The sequence below is a fragment of the Cynara cardunculus genome (assembly GCF_001531365.2).
Source record: "Cynara cardunculus var. scolymus isolate 2C chromosome LG 16, CcrdV1, whole genome shotgun sequence".
In the NCBI taxonomy this organism is placed as follows: Eukaryota; Viridiplantae; Streptophyta; class Magnoliopsida; order Asterales; family Asteraceae; genus Cynara; species Cynara cardunculus.
In genome coordinates, this window is record NC_037543.1 from 13,823,593 (window position 1) to 13,843,439 (window position 19,847).

General features: G+C 36.0%; 1 protein-coding gene across 5 annotated transcripts; it reads right to left on the reverse strand.

Moving 5' to 3' along the window:
- Positions 1 to 2,883: 2,883 nt before the first annotated feature.
- On the reverse strand, positions 2,884 to 18,580 carry LOC112528907 (protein NLP9-like). 5 transcript variants are annotated; one of them, XM_025139940.1, is made up of 8 exons: positions 18,447 to 18,580; positions 18,248 to 18,349; positions 17,014 to 17,978; positions 16,261 to 16,305; positions 15,194 to 15,334; positions 14,579 to 15,106; positions 5,747 to 5,870; positions 2,884 to 4,266 (listed from the first exon to the last, which is right to left on the reverse strand). In XM_025139940.1, the coding sequence occupies exons 3-8, from the start codon at positions 17,938 to 17,940 to the stop codon at positions 3,221 to 3,223; spliced, it is 2,811 nt and encodes a 936-aa protein (XP_024995708.1). In that variant the 5' UTR covers positions 17,941 to 17,978; positions 18,248 to 18,349; positions 18,447 to 18,580; the 3' UTR covers positions 2,884 to 3,220. The 5 variants fall into 5 exon arrangements, with proteins under 5 accessions (XP_024995708.1, XP_024995709.1, XP_024995707.1 ...); XM_025139941.1 differs by having other exon boundaries at positions 2,884 to 3,864; positions 4,000 to 4,266; positions 14,579 to 15,334; positions 18,447 to 18,578; XM_025139939.1 differs by having other exon boundaries at positions 5,747 to 5,867; positions 14,579 to 15,334.
- Positions 18,581 to 19,847: the final 1,267 nt, after the last annotated feature.

Genomic DNA, 19,847 nt, shown 5'->3' on the forward strand with positions numbered 1-19,847 from the left:
AAATGATAAAACAATTACTTATTAATATGAAAATACCGAAAGGATACGGTGGAAATTATATAAATAATGAAATCTGATTTAGAATTAGAAAGTGAAACACAATCAGATATAGATAATTTAATAACACAAATAGGAGATATGGATATTAATGATAATTTCCTAAATATAAAACCAGAGACAAAACAAGAAAATGGATACCTAGTGTTAATGATACCCCCGACACTAGCAATCAGATACCTATAAGAAGAGAATTTAATAGACCCACTCAAGGATATACTGCAATAATGAACACGATAAGAAAAGAAGAAAATTATAAACCTTATGAAAGTATGAAAAATGAACCGATTAATCCATTTGGAATATATTTAGATTTAGATTGCGTTAGTAATACAAAAGAGACAATTGATAAATGGGAAACAGCTTTTAGAATAGCAGTTTCAGTAAACAAAATGGATATTAACACTATAAGATGATTTTTAGAAAGAACATTATTAAATAGCGCTTTAAGATATTGGCAAAATTTAGATCCAACGGTTAAAGAAACCATATTTGGAACCAATAATGAAGCAGCAAATATAATAACAAGATCTGTAGAAGCCTTTAGATTAAAATTTTGTGGTGAAAGAAATATTTAAAAGATTTTAATACTATTAAAAAAATATTCTACAACCTTGTTAAGATTACAATTATGTGATATGTGTGAAATTTATATATATATATATATATATATGTGTGTGTGTGTGTGTGTGTGTGTGTGTGTGTCTTTCAAGATTATTATTACCATATATATAATCAAGTGCCTGATACATATGCTTATCTGCCATTATTTTTTGCTAAGATACATGACCCATGGAGACAAAAACTGATAAATACATATGATCCAAGATTTAGAGACACTTTAGGAAAATGGATAACACACATTAGAGATAAACTAAGTGAATGGTATGGGGATGCTATTTTAGCTAAAATGACAAAAGGATTAAAAGGAAAAATATATTTATATTGTGATAGACCAAAAATGTCCTTAATTATAGGATGTGATAGTTCTTATTATTATAAAAAGATAAAAAAGAAATATAAAAAAAGAAGTCAATACAAAAGGAGATTTTTTAAAAAGAGAGACAAAATATTACAAGAAAAAAGAATATAATAAAACATATAAGCCTACATTTAAAAGAAAACAAAAACCAAAAGAATATCGATGTTATTATTGCAAAGAGATATGACATTATGCTAATAAATGTCCCAAAATATTTAATAAAAATACTAAGAAATTTGAAATAGATGAAGATATTGAAAAAATGATAAATGATGGAGATTTTATTCAAATTAATGATTTTCAAAACATAGATTCTGATGAAAGTATATTTATATTAACTGATACAGAATATATTTATTCCAAAAATGAATAGATTGGAAATTTCTTCTGCAAGTTCTTCTAACCCAGTAATCGATTTTCAAGATGAACAAAGAGGAGAATATAGACATGAAATATTGATAGATAAGAAAATGTTGAAACAAATACAACGTGAACACTTTTCATTATCTAATTATTCTGGATTTAAAATAAATATATTACAAAAGTTGGGGATAAAACACAAAAATCACCATTTATTTTATGGATTAAACATCCAAGAAAGGACATTAAATATAGATATGACATGTACTAAAGTAATGATACCTTTATTGTCCAAAAAAGACATATAAACTAAACTAAGTAAAATAAAACTTGAAATTAGAGATATATTAGGATGGGTGCACATAGACATCTCAATTGATTGAGTTGCATTAGTTATACAAATGAACATGGTTGTATTTGAAATATACCCTATATATATAGGCTCATTCAAGAGAGATCTGACTAGTTGTGGTAATCGTGAGATCCAATCTCAATCACAAACCAATAAATAAATTAAAAAAATTATAATTTTGGTAATTTTGAATTAAAATTTTAATGCAATGACATTTTAGGTATTTTCTCTCATCTCTTCTCTTTCCATCCCCCGTCCTCCGGTGATACCACTGTGATACCTAAAAATAGACTGTTAAACAAAAAGACAGTGTGATACCTAAGCACATATAAGATGCATTGTGATACCATTGTGTTACATCTCCGATCAACCACACAAACAACCTCAGTGTGATACCCAAAGCACATATAAGATGCATTATGATATCACTGTGGTATCATCAGAGGACAGTGGCCGGAAGACGGAGAGAGGCAAGATGAAAGAAAATACCTAAAATGTCCTTGCAGAATTCAAAATTACCAAAATAATAAATTTCCTAATTTATTTATTGATTTGTGGTTGAGATTGAACCTCACGGTTACCACAAACTAATTAGTTCTCATTTGTTCTAAAAATTAACCATAGAAGGGCAAATGGGAAATCCAAATTGCTTTTTAAAAGATCATTTGACAATCAATTACCATTAGCAATTATATTTTAGAATTTGAACAATTATTTTAACCTTATAATTATTTTTTATACATAACAATTATTATAACCAAAAAAAAAAAGCAATTGCATCATCAATCCACAATCTGGATCGTCTTTTGTTTTATCCAGATATTAAATGCAACCTAATAGACCAAGAGATTTCTTAATGCATCATTGTTGCAAAATAATATCAGGCTATATATTATACTCATATACTCCCACCATTATAACCAAAAAACAAAATTACGATACAAACAACTAGTAAAAGAGCATACAGGAAATGCAAGTGATGTCCATAGAAAACAACCCCATGCAATAATCTCTAACATACAACAATTCACACATAATAAATCCAAATAAAATCAAACGAATCTGGTATATCCCATCTGTTTGTGGAGTCTCGGGATAAGATGTTTTTCATGAAGACCCCAAAGTGCAAATCTCACCTAAAGCAAATATTATCATCTTTATAACCCAAAGATTTCTATGGTTTGACCAGTTGCTTATACAAAACAGTCAACATAAACACAGCTTTCCAACTGTTAAAATTAAACTACTGAAAATTCTCCAACTACTCCTATCTTCTCCATAACTATACATGTAATACCACTATGCATGATTATTCAAATTCAACATAGCTTAAGCTTCCAAAAGACTTGATACCCCTTTGACTTTTTAGACAGGAAGCAATGACATGAGAATAACCATTTTATTGAAATTCAGCAGGAAAAAAAAAGCCTTTTACCTCAAATGTAGCCTGCCTCAGATGTAACCAAGTGTTAGGAACTTCCCATCAAGAAACAATTGCTACTGCCCGAGCTGCCCATAGCGAAAGTAGCATCACGAACAAGAAATTTCACATGACGAGTGCCAAGAAACTCCAAAATCTCAAGACACTCATGCCAATCAGATTCACACACCAACAACACCCATTCCTCTTCATCGTCCTTGTACTTGAGCTGGAACGTCCCTGTTTGTATCTTAAACCTCTTTGCAACTTCTTCGTAAAGCTGAAACCACCCGGATGAAGGTTCATACTTAAACCTAACTGTATCTTCTTTGTATGTAGCCTTTACAGTAATTTTTGATCCTTCATCCCCAAACAACATCTCTGCTTTCGGATTTTTCACACCATCGAAGCTCGGAGAGCTTGATGAACTACCATTCATCATTGAGCCATTTGACGATTCAGTCATGCCTGAAGAACTAGACTGGTTATGCTCATCAATGATGTCTTCACCAGTATCCATACCATCACCAGCAGCCAAGGAACTCGAGCTCTGAGAAACAAAATGACGGTTAGACGTCTCTACTTTCAATTGACCATCAATTGGACTCCATCTGCTGCATCCTTTAAGAGAAGGTGTTGAAAATGTCCAAGGCATGGCGGCAGCCATTTTCAAACTATCACTAGAATATTCACCTATAGAAGTTGTAATAGGAATGCTATTAGACAATCTTAATTTGTCTACACCCATGTAACTTTCATCCTCCAGTTTCACTGTAGGATTTTCGCTATTAAAACATGATGATGATGGTGGAGGATGCGGTGATGCACCTTCTGTGGCCAAGTCGATGTTTCTGTCGCAAGGGTTATTATTGGAAACCATTGAACTTTTTTGTGCATCGACATCTTGGATGACAGAGCCTGCTGCTACAAGACCACCTGTTGTAGGGTCAAATTTCAACCCTCCTTCTACACCCTGTACAGAGTCCAGCACCGTCTGTATCTTCTTTAAGGAACGGTTTACCTTGTTTATCTTCCGTGATGGCCATCTCGAGATACCATGTTGTCTGCAGATCCTTTTCAGCGTGGTAGGACAAACTACAAAAATAACAAAATTCAACTATTGTATATCATCTAAAACATAATTTCTAAAAGTTGTGCATAAATAATATGATAAATACAATGCAAGATATTGATACCAATAACATGCCCCGCACGGCCGCACCAAGCAACTTGAATGAACTCTCTATAGCAGACAATGATGTTTCTATTTCCTTTTTTCTACTATGGTATCCCTGGCACCTCTGGCCTAACTCGAGATTTCAGGCCATCCAACCAACGGTATAGCCACTAAGGAGTTGATCAGGCCTAAATCTTACCCACTACACTAACTCCGAGGGGTTGACAATAATTTTTCTTACCACAAAAAGTTGATTGCTTAAGTACCTCACCATTCACTACTATGAAAGCGACATAATATCCATATTGCAAGTTTGTACCTTTGTTTAACTTAGAAAGGTTAACAATGATGTATCTAACCAGAAGAATTTACGATACGAGTGTTTCGTCGTTACATTGACCTTTATACTGTGTGTTAAAGTTATTTCTAAATGTGATTCGGAAGGAATGGAGAGAAGTCAAAAGGATACATAATCTTGAACTTGGGAAAATTTTAGGTGATTTTCTCCAAAAACTTCCCTCCCAAATATGGGATAATTTGGAGAGAAAGGAATGACAAGGTTTTATATCATGAATCATTTAAGGGAATTACAATTATTATTGTTAGCTCATGAACCGACACATTTCATATTTTTAGAGCCTATTCTATGGGAGGAAAATTACAATTTGGTTTTTAAAAAATGACTCCTAGAAAAAAGGTAGCCACTATGAACTAAAGCTCCTCGATTTCACAAGGGTTGGGTTGGAAAGTCTTAGGTGCAACCTTTCTCTTAGATTGTGCAAAGTGGTTGTTACCACTATTCGAACCTGTGAGCTCCCCTAAAACAAATTATAAAAAGTTATTATGTATAGCCAAGAGTGAATTACATTTTTCCTCCTTGTGGCTTGATGCTTTTAAGGACCACGTGCCTACTTTTAAAAAATTAACGAGTTGTGTCCCTGTGGCTATGGTTGCATTTTTTTCAACAAGTTGGGTTCCCAATGCAACCATAGGGACTCTCGTTTATTTATTCAGCGATCCGATTCGTTAAAGAACTGCAACCACAGGGACCTAGCTTGTTAAAAAAAACTACAACCACAGGACCCAGCTTGTTAAAATATGCAATGCAACCACAGGGGCACGTTTTGTCAATTTTTCAAAATAGGGCTGGATCCGTTAAGAACACCAACCCACAGGGACGAAAAATGTAATTCACTTGGGCAGTATTGACTTTCAGTTAACGGAAATAGATTATAGCATTATTTGTTGGGTTCCCTAGGCTCTGCCTTGCAGATGGTCACATCTAGAACAAGTCTATTGAATGGATTTTATGTTCAATTTTTAAGTTCGATCAATTGCCAGTTTCAGAGTATTACCATAGTTATAATCAACAAGACCCATATGAAGGTGGAATCATACCTCCAATGCTTTTAGCAGCATCCTTAAGGCTCCCAGAAAAATATTGCTGTAGAACGCTTAAGCTAACATTCTTCTCTGCAGTACTTCGTTTTTTCTCTGATTGTTTCCTTGATCCACCAACCTTCTGCAAAGCAACACAGTATTTTAGTATGTCTTGCACAACCAGTAAATAAAAATGTCCTCTATAAGTAAGGCGCATGTTCACACTGACCAAGTATAAATCAATCAGATGCATACTACAAAGAGCCTGATAGATTCTTCCTGTTTGAAGTAGTCCATCTCCATCTTGGACATTAGAAAAATGAATGTCCTAAACAAAAAGAGAAGGCATCCGCTGCTCTTGGTAAAGATGATTCAGGTTCAGAGGCTGATCTGTTTCTTTCAGTAGTTGACTCTAAAAGTCAGCAAGATGAGTGGATGCTTGACTCCGGGTGTTCGTTTCACATGACACCGAGTAAGGCCTGGTTTGATACTTATGAAAAGGTTGCAACAGGAAGTGTTTTAATGGGGAACGACGTTCAGTGTAATGTTGCTAGAATAGGTTCGGTAAGTATCAAAATGCACGACAGGTGAGAACTTCGGTTGATGTTCGTCACGTACCTGATTTGAAAAAGAATTTGGTTTCTTTGGGAGCCTTAGATTCCAAAGGTTTCAAGTACAGCTGTGAAAAAGGAGTACTTCGGGTCTCTAAAGGTGCATTAGTGGTGATGAAAGGAGCCAAGAAAGGTACCTTGCATGTGCTTGAAGGCAACACGGTTGTTGGGTCAGCATCGCCAGCCTTTAGTTCTGATAAAAACAAGTCAGATTTGACACTCTTGTGGCATACGAGACTGGGGCATGTTAGTGAGAAAGGCATGCTCATGCTCAGCAAGCAAGGACTTCTTGGAGGTCATAGAGTTGCTGAACTAGGCTTTTGTGAGCATTGTATCTTTGGAAAACAAAGGAGAGTGAGTTTTTCAAAGGCTGTCCATAATACCAAGTCTACTTTGGACTATCTACATGCTGATTGTTGCGGTCTTCACTCTTCACAGGGTCCTCCTCTTGGTGGTGGCCGTTATTTTCTCTCAATTGTTGACGATTACTCTAGGATGACATGGGTGTTTATCATGAAACATGAGTGAGTGATGAGTTGTTTAAGGAGTTCAAATAATGGAAGGTTCTCACTGAAAATCAAGTTGGGAAGAAGATAAAAAGGTTGCAAACTAATAACGGTTTGGAATTTTTTTCGAATGAGTTTGACTGGTTTTGTTAAGATGAAGGAATTGCAAGGCACCGAACGGTTAGACGCACTCCACAGCAAAATGGAGTGGCCGAAAGGATGAATAGAACGCTGCTAGAAAGAGTTAGATGTGTCCTGCCAAATGCAGGACTGTCTAGAGATTTTTGGGCTGAGGCGTTAAACACGGTTTGTTACCTGGTGAATAGGTCTCCGGCAACAGCAATTGGATGTAAAACCCCTATTGAAATGTGGTCCTAAGCCAGCTGATTGCATGAATTTACGGGTGTTTGGTTGTCCTTCATACTACCATGTGATTGAAGGAAAGTTGGAACCAAGGTCAAAGAAGGGGTTGTTTATGGGATATGGTGCTAGAGTAAAAGGGTATAGAATCTGGTCACTTGATAAAAAGAAAGGTGATTCTCATTCGTGATGTAATATTTGATGAAGGAAGTATGTTGCGTGACGTACGGTGTTCGTCTACTTCATCTACTTCAAAAGACCAAGAGGAGAGGATCTCCGAACAGGTGGAGCATTTGTTAAATGATTTTGATGAGGGTGAGAATGTTTCTGGATAGCGCAGTAACATGACTTAAACAGGAACACCAGCCTATGGAATTTCTGTCCATAGCATTAAACAAGCCCCGAAGACAAGTTGGTAGGCCGATTCGGTATGGTTTTGATGACGTTACAAGTTGCTGAAGAATTGGAGTTCTTTGAGCCATCTATTTGTAGAGAAGCAATCACAACAAAGGAGGCTGATGTGTGGATAGCAGCCATGAGTGAAGAAATGGAGTCCCTCCACAAGAATAGAACTTGGGAATTGGTGAAATTACCTCAAGGCAGAAAAGTTGTGACCTGTAAGTGGATTTTTAAGAAGAAAGAAGGGCTGCTAGGAGCTGAAAATGTGAGATTTAAGGCTCATTTGGTGGCTAGAGGTTATAGCCAAGAGCAAAGGGTTGATTATAATGAAATCTTCTGACCAGTGGTGCGTCATACAACCATTCGAGTGCTGTTGGCACTAGTAGCACAACAAAATTTGGAGCTGGAACAGTTGGATGTTAAAACAGCGTTCTTGCATGGAGATCTTGAAGAAGAAATTTATATGAGTCAACCGGAGGGATTTGTGGTTCAAGAAAAGGAAGATTATGTTTGTAAGCTCAAGAAATTGCTTTACAGGTTGAAGCAATCTCCGAGGCAGTAGTATAAGTGATTTGACAGCTTTATGGTGAAACATGGTTTTAATCGAAACCCTTATGATTGTTGCATATATCATAAGAAAGTAGCTGATGGTTCACGTGTGTATTTGCTACTTTATGTGGATGATATGCTGGTAGCAGCTAGAGATATGGCTGAAATTAAGAGGCTGAAACAACTCCTTAATTCTGAGTTTGGTATGAAAGATTTGGGGGCTGCTTAAAAGATACTTGGGATGACTAGTTCGAGACAGATCTAGACATAAACTTTTCTTGTCATAGAAAAGTTACATTTTGAAGATACTTTCTCGGTTTGGTATGGCTTCGGCAAAGCCTTTGAGCACTCCACATCTGCAAATTTCAGGTTATCGGTGGCTTTGGCTCCTCAAACAGAAGTTGAAGTGGAGTATATGAGCAGAGTTCTTTATTCAAGCGTTGTGGGAAGTCTTATGTGTACTAGGCCCTGAAATAGCTCATGCCATTAGTGTCGTTTCGTGCTATATGGCTTGTCCAGGAAAGGAACATTGGGCTGCTGTAAAACGTATTTTTCGGTATCTTAAAGGTTCAGCTGAGGTGGGTCTCATTTATGGAGGAAAAGGAGACGCTTTTGTTGTTGGATATTCAGACTCAGATTATGCAGCTGACCTTGACAATTGAAGATCATTGACGGGTTATGTGTTCACTGTTGGAGATGCCTTAGTAAGCTGGAAAGCAACATTACAACCATCAGTTGCTTTATTCTCAACAGAGGCTGAATGTATGGCACTTACAGAGGCTGCAAAGGAAAGAATTTGGCTGAAGGGTCTGCTTGAAGATCTTGGATTTCATCAAGATCAAGCTGTGATTTTTTGTGACAGTTTAAGTGCTATTTGTCTTGCGAAACATCAGGTGCATCATGAAAGAAGGAAGCATATAGATGTTCGTTATCATTTCATACGGTCAGAAAGAAGTGTTAAAGTGAAGAAAGTGAAGACTGATGATAACCCAGCTAATGGACTTACTAAACATGTTTCTTTAAACAAGTTCAGACATTGTTTAGGTCTCCTAAACATTGATAACTGGAAGTAAAATCTTTGTAGAATTAATGTCAAGGTGGAGATTTGTCAAGTGGTGTGACTTTAGTTCTAGTAGACTTAGTTTAGTTAGTTTGTTATTTTCTTTTTTCCTTTTCTGTTTAGCCTATAAATAAGTGGGTCATGTTGTAAACACTTCACATTTTTCTCATCTAATAAAACTCTCTGCCTCGTGCATCCATATTCTCTAAAAGGATTTCTAGTAATTTCTTAACACAGTATGTACATGAAATTCTACAAGTCCCTCAGAAATTCCCTTTATATGAAGAGTTTCACGATGGTGATCCTATCCTCGGCAATTACAGCATTGTTGATCTAAAATTTTAGAAAAATTTGCTGTTGCTTCTCCCTAAAGGCTTTGATGGTCATGAGTACTGCGCAATTGTAAATTTCATTGGGAAGAGATTAAAAAAAACAATCTCAGGGAGCTTGCTTAAGACCACAAAATGACCAACTCAACCAACAAACTCTACAAGGCTCCTCCTAAAACACAAGACCAGTTTCCTAATCCATAGATATCCCTAAGAACAGCATGAAGACATGCATTTTTTTGGTGTCTTTATATCAAGCTGATGCAAGGGCAAACGATTAACAGTTGCATGAGCAATCACAACCTAATACAACTCATGTCATTTGGCTACCAGACTCAAATATCATTTCATAATACTTCCAATACATTTAAGAGTAGCTTTAGCAACCTATCTCGGTTTCGGTCAAGTAAGAGATCAATTAAGATTGAGCTCCATCCAGAAAGGAAGTTCAACAAGATCCCAAGTGCCGTTCTCTTCAACAGAAAACATTTCACCTCATGCATGTAAGACATTAATCCAGGTAGGACCGGTGAAGGGGTTCTTTGGTTATATTACCTTCTATCAGATTTTTTTTTTAAATTCATGACCTTCTAACAGGTTTGAGAATGTTACTGCTTAACAGAATGAATGCTTAGAAATCTGTCAGAAGGTCATGGTTTTGAAAAGCACTTGTCAGTAAGTCATTTAGCTACATAAACCCAATAAAAGATAGATTGTCGAAGAGGAAAGAAGCAGATGCCCAATCCCTATATGAAGTTTGTATCTAGCTGTTAAAGTGTCCTAAGTGGAGAGAGCAGGACAATGAAGCATACAATACCACAAGAATAGAAGATGTTAGACTTTGAGGAGCCTGGTTATCAAAGGGAAAAGGAGCAGATGCACGGTTTTTAATGCAAAGTCCTCCTGCTAGTTGTTGAAGTATCCAGTCTGAATCCTCGATTTTAGTATTTTTACTGGTATTATTATAATTAGTTCAATAACATTAAATATATATTTAGTAAATAGATCTATTTTGTTAGATGTATATTCGACAGATGATGAGTACAATTCAGGGACAGTTGATTTTGATTGATCAAGTGGGGCTTTCTTCCGTTCTGTCCGTATGTGTAATTGCAAGGACCAAAAGCATTGAGGTCGACAGTCATCCTATCTGGAATCAAATTCTAAGCTCTTCACAAGATTACCTAAATGTGCAATACTAAAATGAGAAGGAAGATTTTAGTGACTGGATCAAACTGTATGAATCGATCGAACCCTCTTCACTACCCAGAAATGGTACAAGCAGTATGCACTATGCTAAACTGAATCCTTGCTAAGCATACCATACCTTCTCCTGGAATGATGTCCAAAGCAACATTCACTCGTGGAATCTCCATGACTGCTCATAATGATGAGTACAGAAAAAGAGTAAAACTGAAAATATACCTCAGGAGCAAACCAAAATATCGATAAACTACAGGGGCCACAAATGAAAAACTATCCATTGATAGGTTCCAAACTAAAAAGATTTCCCAAACCCTTGTCCTTTCCTTTGTTTTGCCCTTCATAGCAACTAGAGAAATCTTGAGATGATTGGTGATGCAAGAAAGTTACAGAAAATGATGACTCCATTTCTTACTTACCAGGCTGGGATATAATCWAAGGTAAGGTTGCTTTCTATGTAGACAGGAGAGCCTAATCTGTGTACTAGCTCTATCTATCAAGGAAGAAGGGAGGTGATTTCAAAGCAAAGCATTAACTAAAGGATGTGTTGATTTTTTTCTTTTTGGAAATGCCATAAAGCGCAAACAGAGATCCATGATACAAAAACCAAAATAAGAATTGAGAAAAAAGATATCGTGATGTAAGTTTACACCAGGACTACCTCACGGTTCAATTGAACCAACATACAAGTAACTCAAAACAAAAAAGAATGACCTAGTAAGTAGACAAAAAAAGCACTTACTAATTGCTCCAAGCAGTCAACCAATAAAAATTGAGATATGGTTTGCCCTTGCAGCCTCGAATTTGGTAACCTAGAACACTAAAAATGGCAACAAGTGGCTGAAAGCAAAACAAGAAAGAAAAAGAAAACAAATCACCTAGCCTAAGATGATGCCATTGCTAAGATAAAGATATGAACGTCAAAGACCTTCATATGGCACCAGAAACAGGGATACTATTACATCCATTCGATCAAATACTTACACATTGACCTGGCCACCAAATATGTCAATGAAGTAGAGCCGTCATCATAGCAGCAGAAGCAACGATGATACTGGAGGACTGCAAAAACCTTTGTGGTTGTTGCAAGGCAGTGCACTTGTCAGACATAAGTCCGAGCCCATCAGTCAGATGCAACCATGGCAGCTGGCAGAGAGGGGCTGCTGTTGTTTTGTAGGTGGGGCTAGGGTTTGTACATCTTGGATATGAAAAGAACAATTTTTAAGAAGCAGAGACATTTTTTATCATAATGAGGATAGAATACAGGGAGCCAATGAAAATAAAATCTTGCAGATAATAATACAGAGTTCATATTGATCCTATATCTTCACAGGCTCCATTGTGGATCCTTCACACTTGAGTTTGACCCTTGATATTTAGACTAGTAATTTTAAACAGTGCAACAATGACTCAAAATGGTATTAAAAAAAACCAAAGTATCTAGATTCTAGAAGCAAGCATAAAAATGATACAAGCTCCTAAACCTCCGTGAGATTCGCATAGTTAAAATAACAGATTATAGAAGGAAGTCCAGACAAAGCATCTTTCAGAGAACACGGCTGTTTAGACCAACTTGATAAATATTTATAAGGATAAACAATATGTCTAAAGCCTAGATAATCTGAACTTCGGGTGTTACCTAGACCTCCAAGAGGTTGGCCAATTGGAGAATGAAGTCCAGACGAAGCATCTTTCAGAGAGCATGCTCGTTTAGATAACTAGACCCAAAAAACTCGATACGTATACGCAAGAATAGCATATGTGCCTACAGCCTAGACAATCTCAACATCTGATTAATTATGATTTTTATTTTTATGATGAAAAGAAATAAATGAGTCATTAACACAAATAAACAACAATGACCATCATTAATATATAAAATAATAAAACCCGTCAATGGCAATTACAAGATTCATCTGCCGAAGAGATTGTAGGTCAAGAACCATCTGCAGGGGTAAAGATTTGTTTACGAAAATTAGCCAGGTCCCACAGTGAGGCCAGCTTATGCAATTAGTCGTTCTTGTAATACTGAGATTGAGATGATGGCCTAGTCCTTCCTCGGGCAAGTCATAGGTTCAGCTCTAATCCCCACACCCTTTCCTAGACCATATCAGAAAATTTCCTCGACTCATTATGTCATAACGGACACAATAATTGCTTTATGTGCATGCTAATAAATGTGGTTGCCTGTTAGCTAATTGTGTAAAATTCTCTAACTCGCACTTATCGCATTAGTTTCTTACAATTGTATCTTTTATTTGGGTGTGGTATCTCTTTTAAATGTCATTTCAAAATTTCAATTGAATTGTAGGAAATCAATCTCAGTGTGATTTATCATGCAGTATGCTGATCCTTAAGAGGTTAGTTACCTAAAATATGAGGTCAGATTTATATTATTTCGATCCTGATTTATAGCAGCCTATCAAGGCCATAGCCAATATGTATTAGATATAGCAACCCATCTATATATCACTTGGAGGCAGTAAACTGCAGTCTAAGATACTTACAGCAGGATCTTGGGGAAGAAGTCAATGAGACCTTGGAAGTTTATGCTGATGTTGATTGGGTTGGATCTTGTAACCAAAAATCAACATGTGTTGCTACTTTATTCGAAGAAGTCTAGTGACATGGCTGATAAGGGGGCAACACAAAACTCCTGCACTTGAAAGGTCATTAATGTTTGAAAGGTAGTTGAGGATTAACCACCACCTAAGTGTTCACTTAGGATAAGGTTGACATGCCACACAAAAGGCCTTCACCTCTTGTGATAAGTGGGAACGAAATTGAGGACACTCAAATTCAGAATTGTTATTCAAAACAAAGTGTCTTACAAACGAGCTTCAAAGGGGTTTTTGTAGGCAAATCAAGCCCCTCTAAAAGGAAGGATCCTAGAAACTTAGGGAACTAAATAAAACCAACTTACTAAGGGAACTTGAATAAGAAACTAACCTTCTAGGACAAGAAGATAGAATCAAAAGATCCTAATCAACTTAGGAAACTAATAACCTAATGTATTAAGGAAAATTTACTAAAATCTAATATTCTAGAAAAGATAATAAATAAATTGAACACCTCTTGCTTATTCAATTTAAAGTTTCTGTAAATCAGATTCTATCGGAATCATGTGTGACAGCTGACAACAGGTCAGCAATTGCAATTACCAAAACTCCTGTCTATCATGGTTGAACTAAGCATATAAAGATAACACTTGATCAATGAGAAAATTGAAAGCAAGACAATATCACTCAACTATGTTCCATCTAGGCAACAAGAAGTAAACATCTATACTAAAGCATTTCCGTGGCCCAATCTTACTAAACTAAGTACTATGCTTCGAGGTATCATATAACAGTAAAACGATTATTTCAGATCTTAGTTTGAGGGGCAGTGTAGGAAATCAATCTAGCAGTGTGGTTACTTGCATCATTTTGTAGAGTTGATTCTTAGGAGAATAGTTGCTTAAAATACTTGCATTTTATATTAGGTAAGATTGATATTATCTTGATCCTCTTTTATAGGAGCCTATCAAGGCCAAATGTATATAAGATATTATGTGCATATATACATGTTTAGTCATATGTATATGATGAGAAGCATCTTTCACATGTTTCATATAGCTTCAAAAAGGAGGGTGTGGTGGGACCTCAAGTAGGTTATATCTGCTTTGGTAATGAAAATATTAGTTTTTTTTTTGGGGGGGGGGGGGGGGATAAGTCATTTAAGTCCAAAATAGACAAGGAACTGCAACAATAAGGAAGACCCAAAAACATAAATTGTTGCAGGGCTAAGGGAGTAAGAAATATGACATAAACTAAAGAAAAAAATAATATTACCTGACCAGGTGGGCGTGCTCCTATCCTAGCATCACTTGAGTCAGTTGCATTTACAGAAACTTGATCAGCAGGAGTTGAACTTCCTTCCACATATTTCTGCTCAGAGCAGCTCCTAGATAACTCCACTGGCAGCCTACTTTCATCTAAACCCCTTTTGAATCCAATATCAGATCCCCCAACACCAGATAGTTCTGCATCAGAAACTGTCCTCAAACTCCTACAGATCCTTTGCATCGTACTGGATAGGTTGTTTAACAAGAGTTGCTGCTCTGTAGACCCTTTCATGTTGACAGGAAGAAAGAACTCCAATATATAGTCATCATCACCAGTATAGGTACTCCTCAGCCTGATTGCCACAGCAGCATTCAAGCCATATTTACGAGCATGCTGGACAAGTGGGTACTCACTTATATCGTACTCCTTTACATCAGGGAAAAAGAAAGGATGATTCGACTGAAGTGCTTTTCCAGCAATACCCTGTCCTTCCTCAAGATGATGCTCACTACAAGCTTGCACAAAACCTTGCATCTCTCGTTCATTAACATAACAAGCATCAGTCTCAATACATAGTATACATTTCTCTGCTGAATTGACATTACACCCTCCAACACGTACTTTTATGGTTTCATCCCCAACTCCTTCATTGTAACTACATGGTATCCATGTTAGAGCAACAGGCAATCTATGTGCATGGCATACAGCTCGAAGAACATCTGTTATTTCACCTAAAGCAGCCATTTGATTTTTCGAGAGGCACTACAAAAATGATCCAAAAGAAAAAAAAATCATTCCAGAAACTTAATATGCAAAAGTCATCTCTGCAAAAACATATCAAACTTGGACCCTTCAACAATCAGCTTTATAGAGGTAAGACATGCCAACTTACCGTGGGCTCGTTCACTCATGAGAAGGGACCAGAAGATAAATAAAAAAGAAGGATGCATACTGGCCCACACAAGCTTATTAGCATAAACTCAGGGTTAGTGTTTTTCCATACCACATACCCATGAAAATTCGAGAAGATTGAGGATTCCACAACTAGTGTATCAACTATAGAATCAATGGAATCCACTATTCCTTTCATCATTTCAACATTTTTATCTATAACATGCTTAGAATCAGAAAGCAGCTTGCTTATCTAGCCTATGCTCACTGGAGCACACATTTACCCATGATCAACTGCCCAATGAAGTTTAAGGTGTACTTAAATAAAAATAGCAGGCTTCAACCAGTAATAGGAGGAATAAATATATAAAGTTTGATAACAACAGGAGAAACTGAACTGAACATCACATTGAAGTTGCCATTTTTTCAATCATTCTCTTGGAATATATAAGAATGTCAGTTTGAGTTCCAGCTGCTCATAACATAACTACATTGTTTTGCTTTGATCCTGGATAGCATTATATTTTTTTACAAAGTTATGGCATTACATGCAAACACAGACCTGAGCTCCTTAATCAACCTATCAGAGGGAGAACACATTTCAAAGAAGTTATCCAGATTTGAACTGTGTCATACTACATTTCACCCCCTCATTTGCACTCAAAGTGGGGTTTAGTTGGGTTTCTTAAGAAGTGCTACATGAGCTAGTTGAAGGATATCTTATATACAAAGGAAATCTATTTTAACATTGTAATAAAAAGTATCCACAAAAAAAAATCCAGCCCTATATCGCATACCTGCTTATAAAGTCGAGGAGGTGTAACGCTCTTCAAATTCACAGTCTGCAAGTATAAATAAGCACAGAGGTTAACACAAATAAATGATGGCTGCAAGATCATTTTACAATACAATAGATTTATGAAATTTTCAGATAACACAGAATCACGAGACGGTGTTATATGAGTTTGTCACCACATTAATAGCACAAAGTTGACTGATGTCAAACTTGCCCATACATGGATGCTTGGTGCTTGTATGCATACTTATTACATTCTTCCTTAACTTATTTATGCGGCAACCAAGCCAAGAGAAGTGCCTCGATGAAGAAAAGAGAAGGAACAGTGAAAGAGGAAAACTAGACATCCACAACTATGCAACAAACAGCACCATGTTCATACAGAGATGCGGATGGATTTAAATATTTGAATACACATACACACACAAATGTGAAAGAAAAACTAGTAGTTTAGATTTATATATTTCAGCAACCTCAACTTCTCAGATATGGATCATACAAAAATAACTTCAAGAAATCCATGATTATAAATTTAAACTCACTTGATTACTTTAAGTAAAGGCTTCTTAACAAAAAGCATTTTGCGTAACCAAGATTAGACATCTTTCTGTTCATATATAATTTAAAAAAAAAAAGATCAACAGGATCATTGGTTTGCTAATGAATTACAGTTTCAACAGCAAAAAACAAAAAAGAAACCACTAATAGGGAACAGTACTTTCCTATTAATAACAACAAGATTAAAGAGGATTACCTCAAGGGCACGGCAAACATGATCCATCTCCTCACTGAAATCAGATTTCTCTTTCACTGTGACAAGTTCCAGTACCGCACAACAAGATCTCTCAAAGGAGTCATCTTCAAACACAGGTAAGGCAATAGATCCACGGACTTCATGGTTGCGTGCATGATCTATGCGCAAGTACTCTCCTTTATTGTAGTGGGCTACATTTGAAGTCCATTCTGGAACTTTCGAGGTAAAAACCCGGCCAGGAAGTCCTGGAAAATTACCAGGTTTCACTTCGGCAGAGAAGGTGAATCCTCTAGACACTTCACGGTATCCAGCCAACATCTGGTCAAGCAAGTAGGGCTGCTCAGAAGTGCTTAGTATATACTTATCACCTTCCTTAATGGGAACCCAAACTTGGGCCAAAATGCCTGCTCCAGAGGAGTCTTTGAACAAAGACAACGCTTTCAGCATTTTTTCAGCAAGCGATCGTACTGGTGGCCTATGAATAATACCATTTCCAGTGTCCTGAATGTTTTTCTGTTGACAAGAATTGCCACCTCTCCCCACACCTATGTCATTTTCATCAACAGAATTCAATGGCAAGCTGTACTGGGTGTCTATGGTAGGAAGCACTGCTCTTTCTCCATTAATGAAATTTTGAGTGACTTCGCCATCAGTGGGGAGAAACCCGCCTTTAACTTGTTCTGTTAAGTTCACATAATCAAAGGGCGTGTAACCGGCTGATAATGCGAAAGATGTGACCATCTGATCAGCTGCTGAAGGACTTGTGCACCATCCAGCATAAGTATCAAAATTCATGAGCCCTGAAAAACCGTTAAACGGATCGTCTGGCCTTGTAAAACCATCAAATGACGCGGAATTATCCATCTGAGCTCTGGGAGAAGCCCAGAAACTCATCGCCTTATCTTTTGAAGGGGAAGGGTATTCCATTTTGAAAGTTGTTCACCACCAAACTAGACTTCCTTCATCTGTTATTTGGGTTTTGTGTCAACAACAATGCCATCCCAACACAAAAAGAAAACATCAAAACGATTCTCTCAATCTCACCACTCACACCAAGTCTTAATCTGTGTTAAAAACTCAAATATAACCAATCCACAGACAAAAAATCAGTTACTAATCAAGAAACCCCTTTATATATTCCCTTTTTTTTCTGTGGATAATAAAACAGGCTAAGTAATTTCTAAAGATTTTACAAGGAAGGTTGAATGAAACTAACAATAAGTCGGAAACTAACCTGGGATCAAACAAATTGGTATCTCCTAGTTGCAAGTTGCCAAAAGCCATAGAAGTTCAATTCAATAACACAAATCCAGTCTCGGATTCATTAGTTTATTGGCTGAAAAGTCCAAGAAATGACCAAACATACAACCAATCAATGAAATAGTACTCAAATCGAACAGAAAGAAATTGTTTATTTGTTGGGTAGCAAATACCAAATTGTGGAACCCTAAACCGTCAATGAATCATGTATCTGCAACAATAGCTTCCAAAACTACCGACCTAAGTATCTGCGGGAAGTTGACAAAGAAGCGAGTTGAAAACCTCGAAACTATGCGAACCCCAGAGTCGAAGGATAGCCTTGAAATAGTTACGGGAATTGCGAAATGCGGTGGTGTGCGTTCCAAAATTAGAAAGCGGACGTAGACAAAAGGTTTTACCGTCTCCTATAAACGGAATTACGGCAGATTCGATCTAGCCTCTCTCCTGCTCTCATCACTTTAATATCTATTATAAAATACTAGTCGTGCAACTGCGTAATACGATCGAAACCATAAATTTTAACGATTTTGAAGTTGCACTGGTTTTATAAGATAAGATTTAACGATGATATAGGTTACACTTGGTCTTTACATATTAATACAATTTGAATAAATAAGAGTTATGGTTTCAATTACAGACTATCGATGAAAAAAATTGTATGACAGTTTAAAATCCAATATATTTAAAATCCAATATATTTAAACGACTCCACAAATGTATTCGATTTACACCAAGAACAAAGAACCAAGAAACTTGAGTTTTAAGATAAACACACAAAACCAATAAAGAAAACTACAAATTTGACAGATCATAAGTAATGAAAAGATAAAAAAAATAGGTTTTAGAATGAAATTTCAACTGCTTACCCTCTTTCTTGTCCAGAAACTCAGATTAAGATTGAATTAATACATATATATATATATATATTCAAAAAACCCAAGAACATATTATACAGTGCAATTTGGACAGCCTAACCCCAAAATATATAGTATATATATAAATAAATAACTATAAAAGTATAAATCGTAAATACTAAAAATATTTTTTCACAGTATATATAATATATAATAATATAATTAAGTCAAAAACTATTCAATATTGAACTCATTTCGAATGTATTAACGAGACGATTATAATGTTGTAACTTGTTAAAATAAAAATCTATTTTTTAAACATGTTTTAATTTATATACGATTATGTATGTTAATTTGATAAAGGTTTAAAATGAAACATTTAAAAGTAAAAGACATAAAGTAAATTAATTAATTAATTATAAGGGTATAAAGTGTAAATTTAAAATTATAATTTAAAAAAAAATAGGTTGTAAGAGGGTGAGTGTATGTGAGGAGGGGAGAGGGTGAAAAAGTGAGTATAAAGGGTATTTTGGTTCTTTAATATTTTAAGACTTTTGTTAAATTTGTTTGATAAGACTAGAAGAAAACTCGCGCAATGCAGCGAGACAAATCTCGATTTTAATGTTCTATTTATTATATGTCTTTGTAGATGTTATAATACGATTTTATGTGTTTTTAAGAAAGCAATAATGATTTTATTTTTGAATAAAATATAAATTT

Bases quoted from the DNA above. Each gene is read 5' to 3' on its own strand.
- LOC112528907 (XM_025139936.1), bottom strand. From the start codon at position 17,940: ATGGAATACCCTTCCCCTTCAAAAGATAAGGCGATGAGTTTCTGGGCT. The intron at 15,335-16,260 runs GTATGCGATATA...TCATTTTTGTAG, and splicing joins CTCCTCGACTTTATAAGCAG to TGCCTCTCGAAAAATCAAAT. The intron at 5,871-14,578 runs GTAATATTATTT...GTTGCTTTGCAG, and splicing joins GAGCACGCCCACCTGGTCAG to AAGGTTGGTGGATCAAGGAA.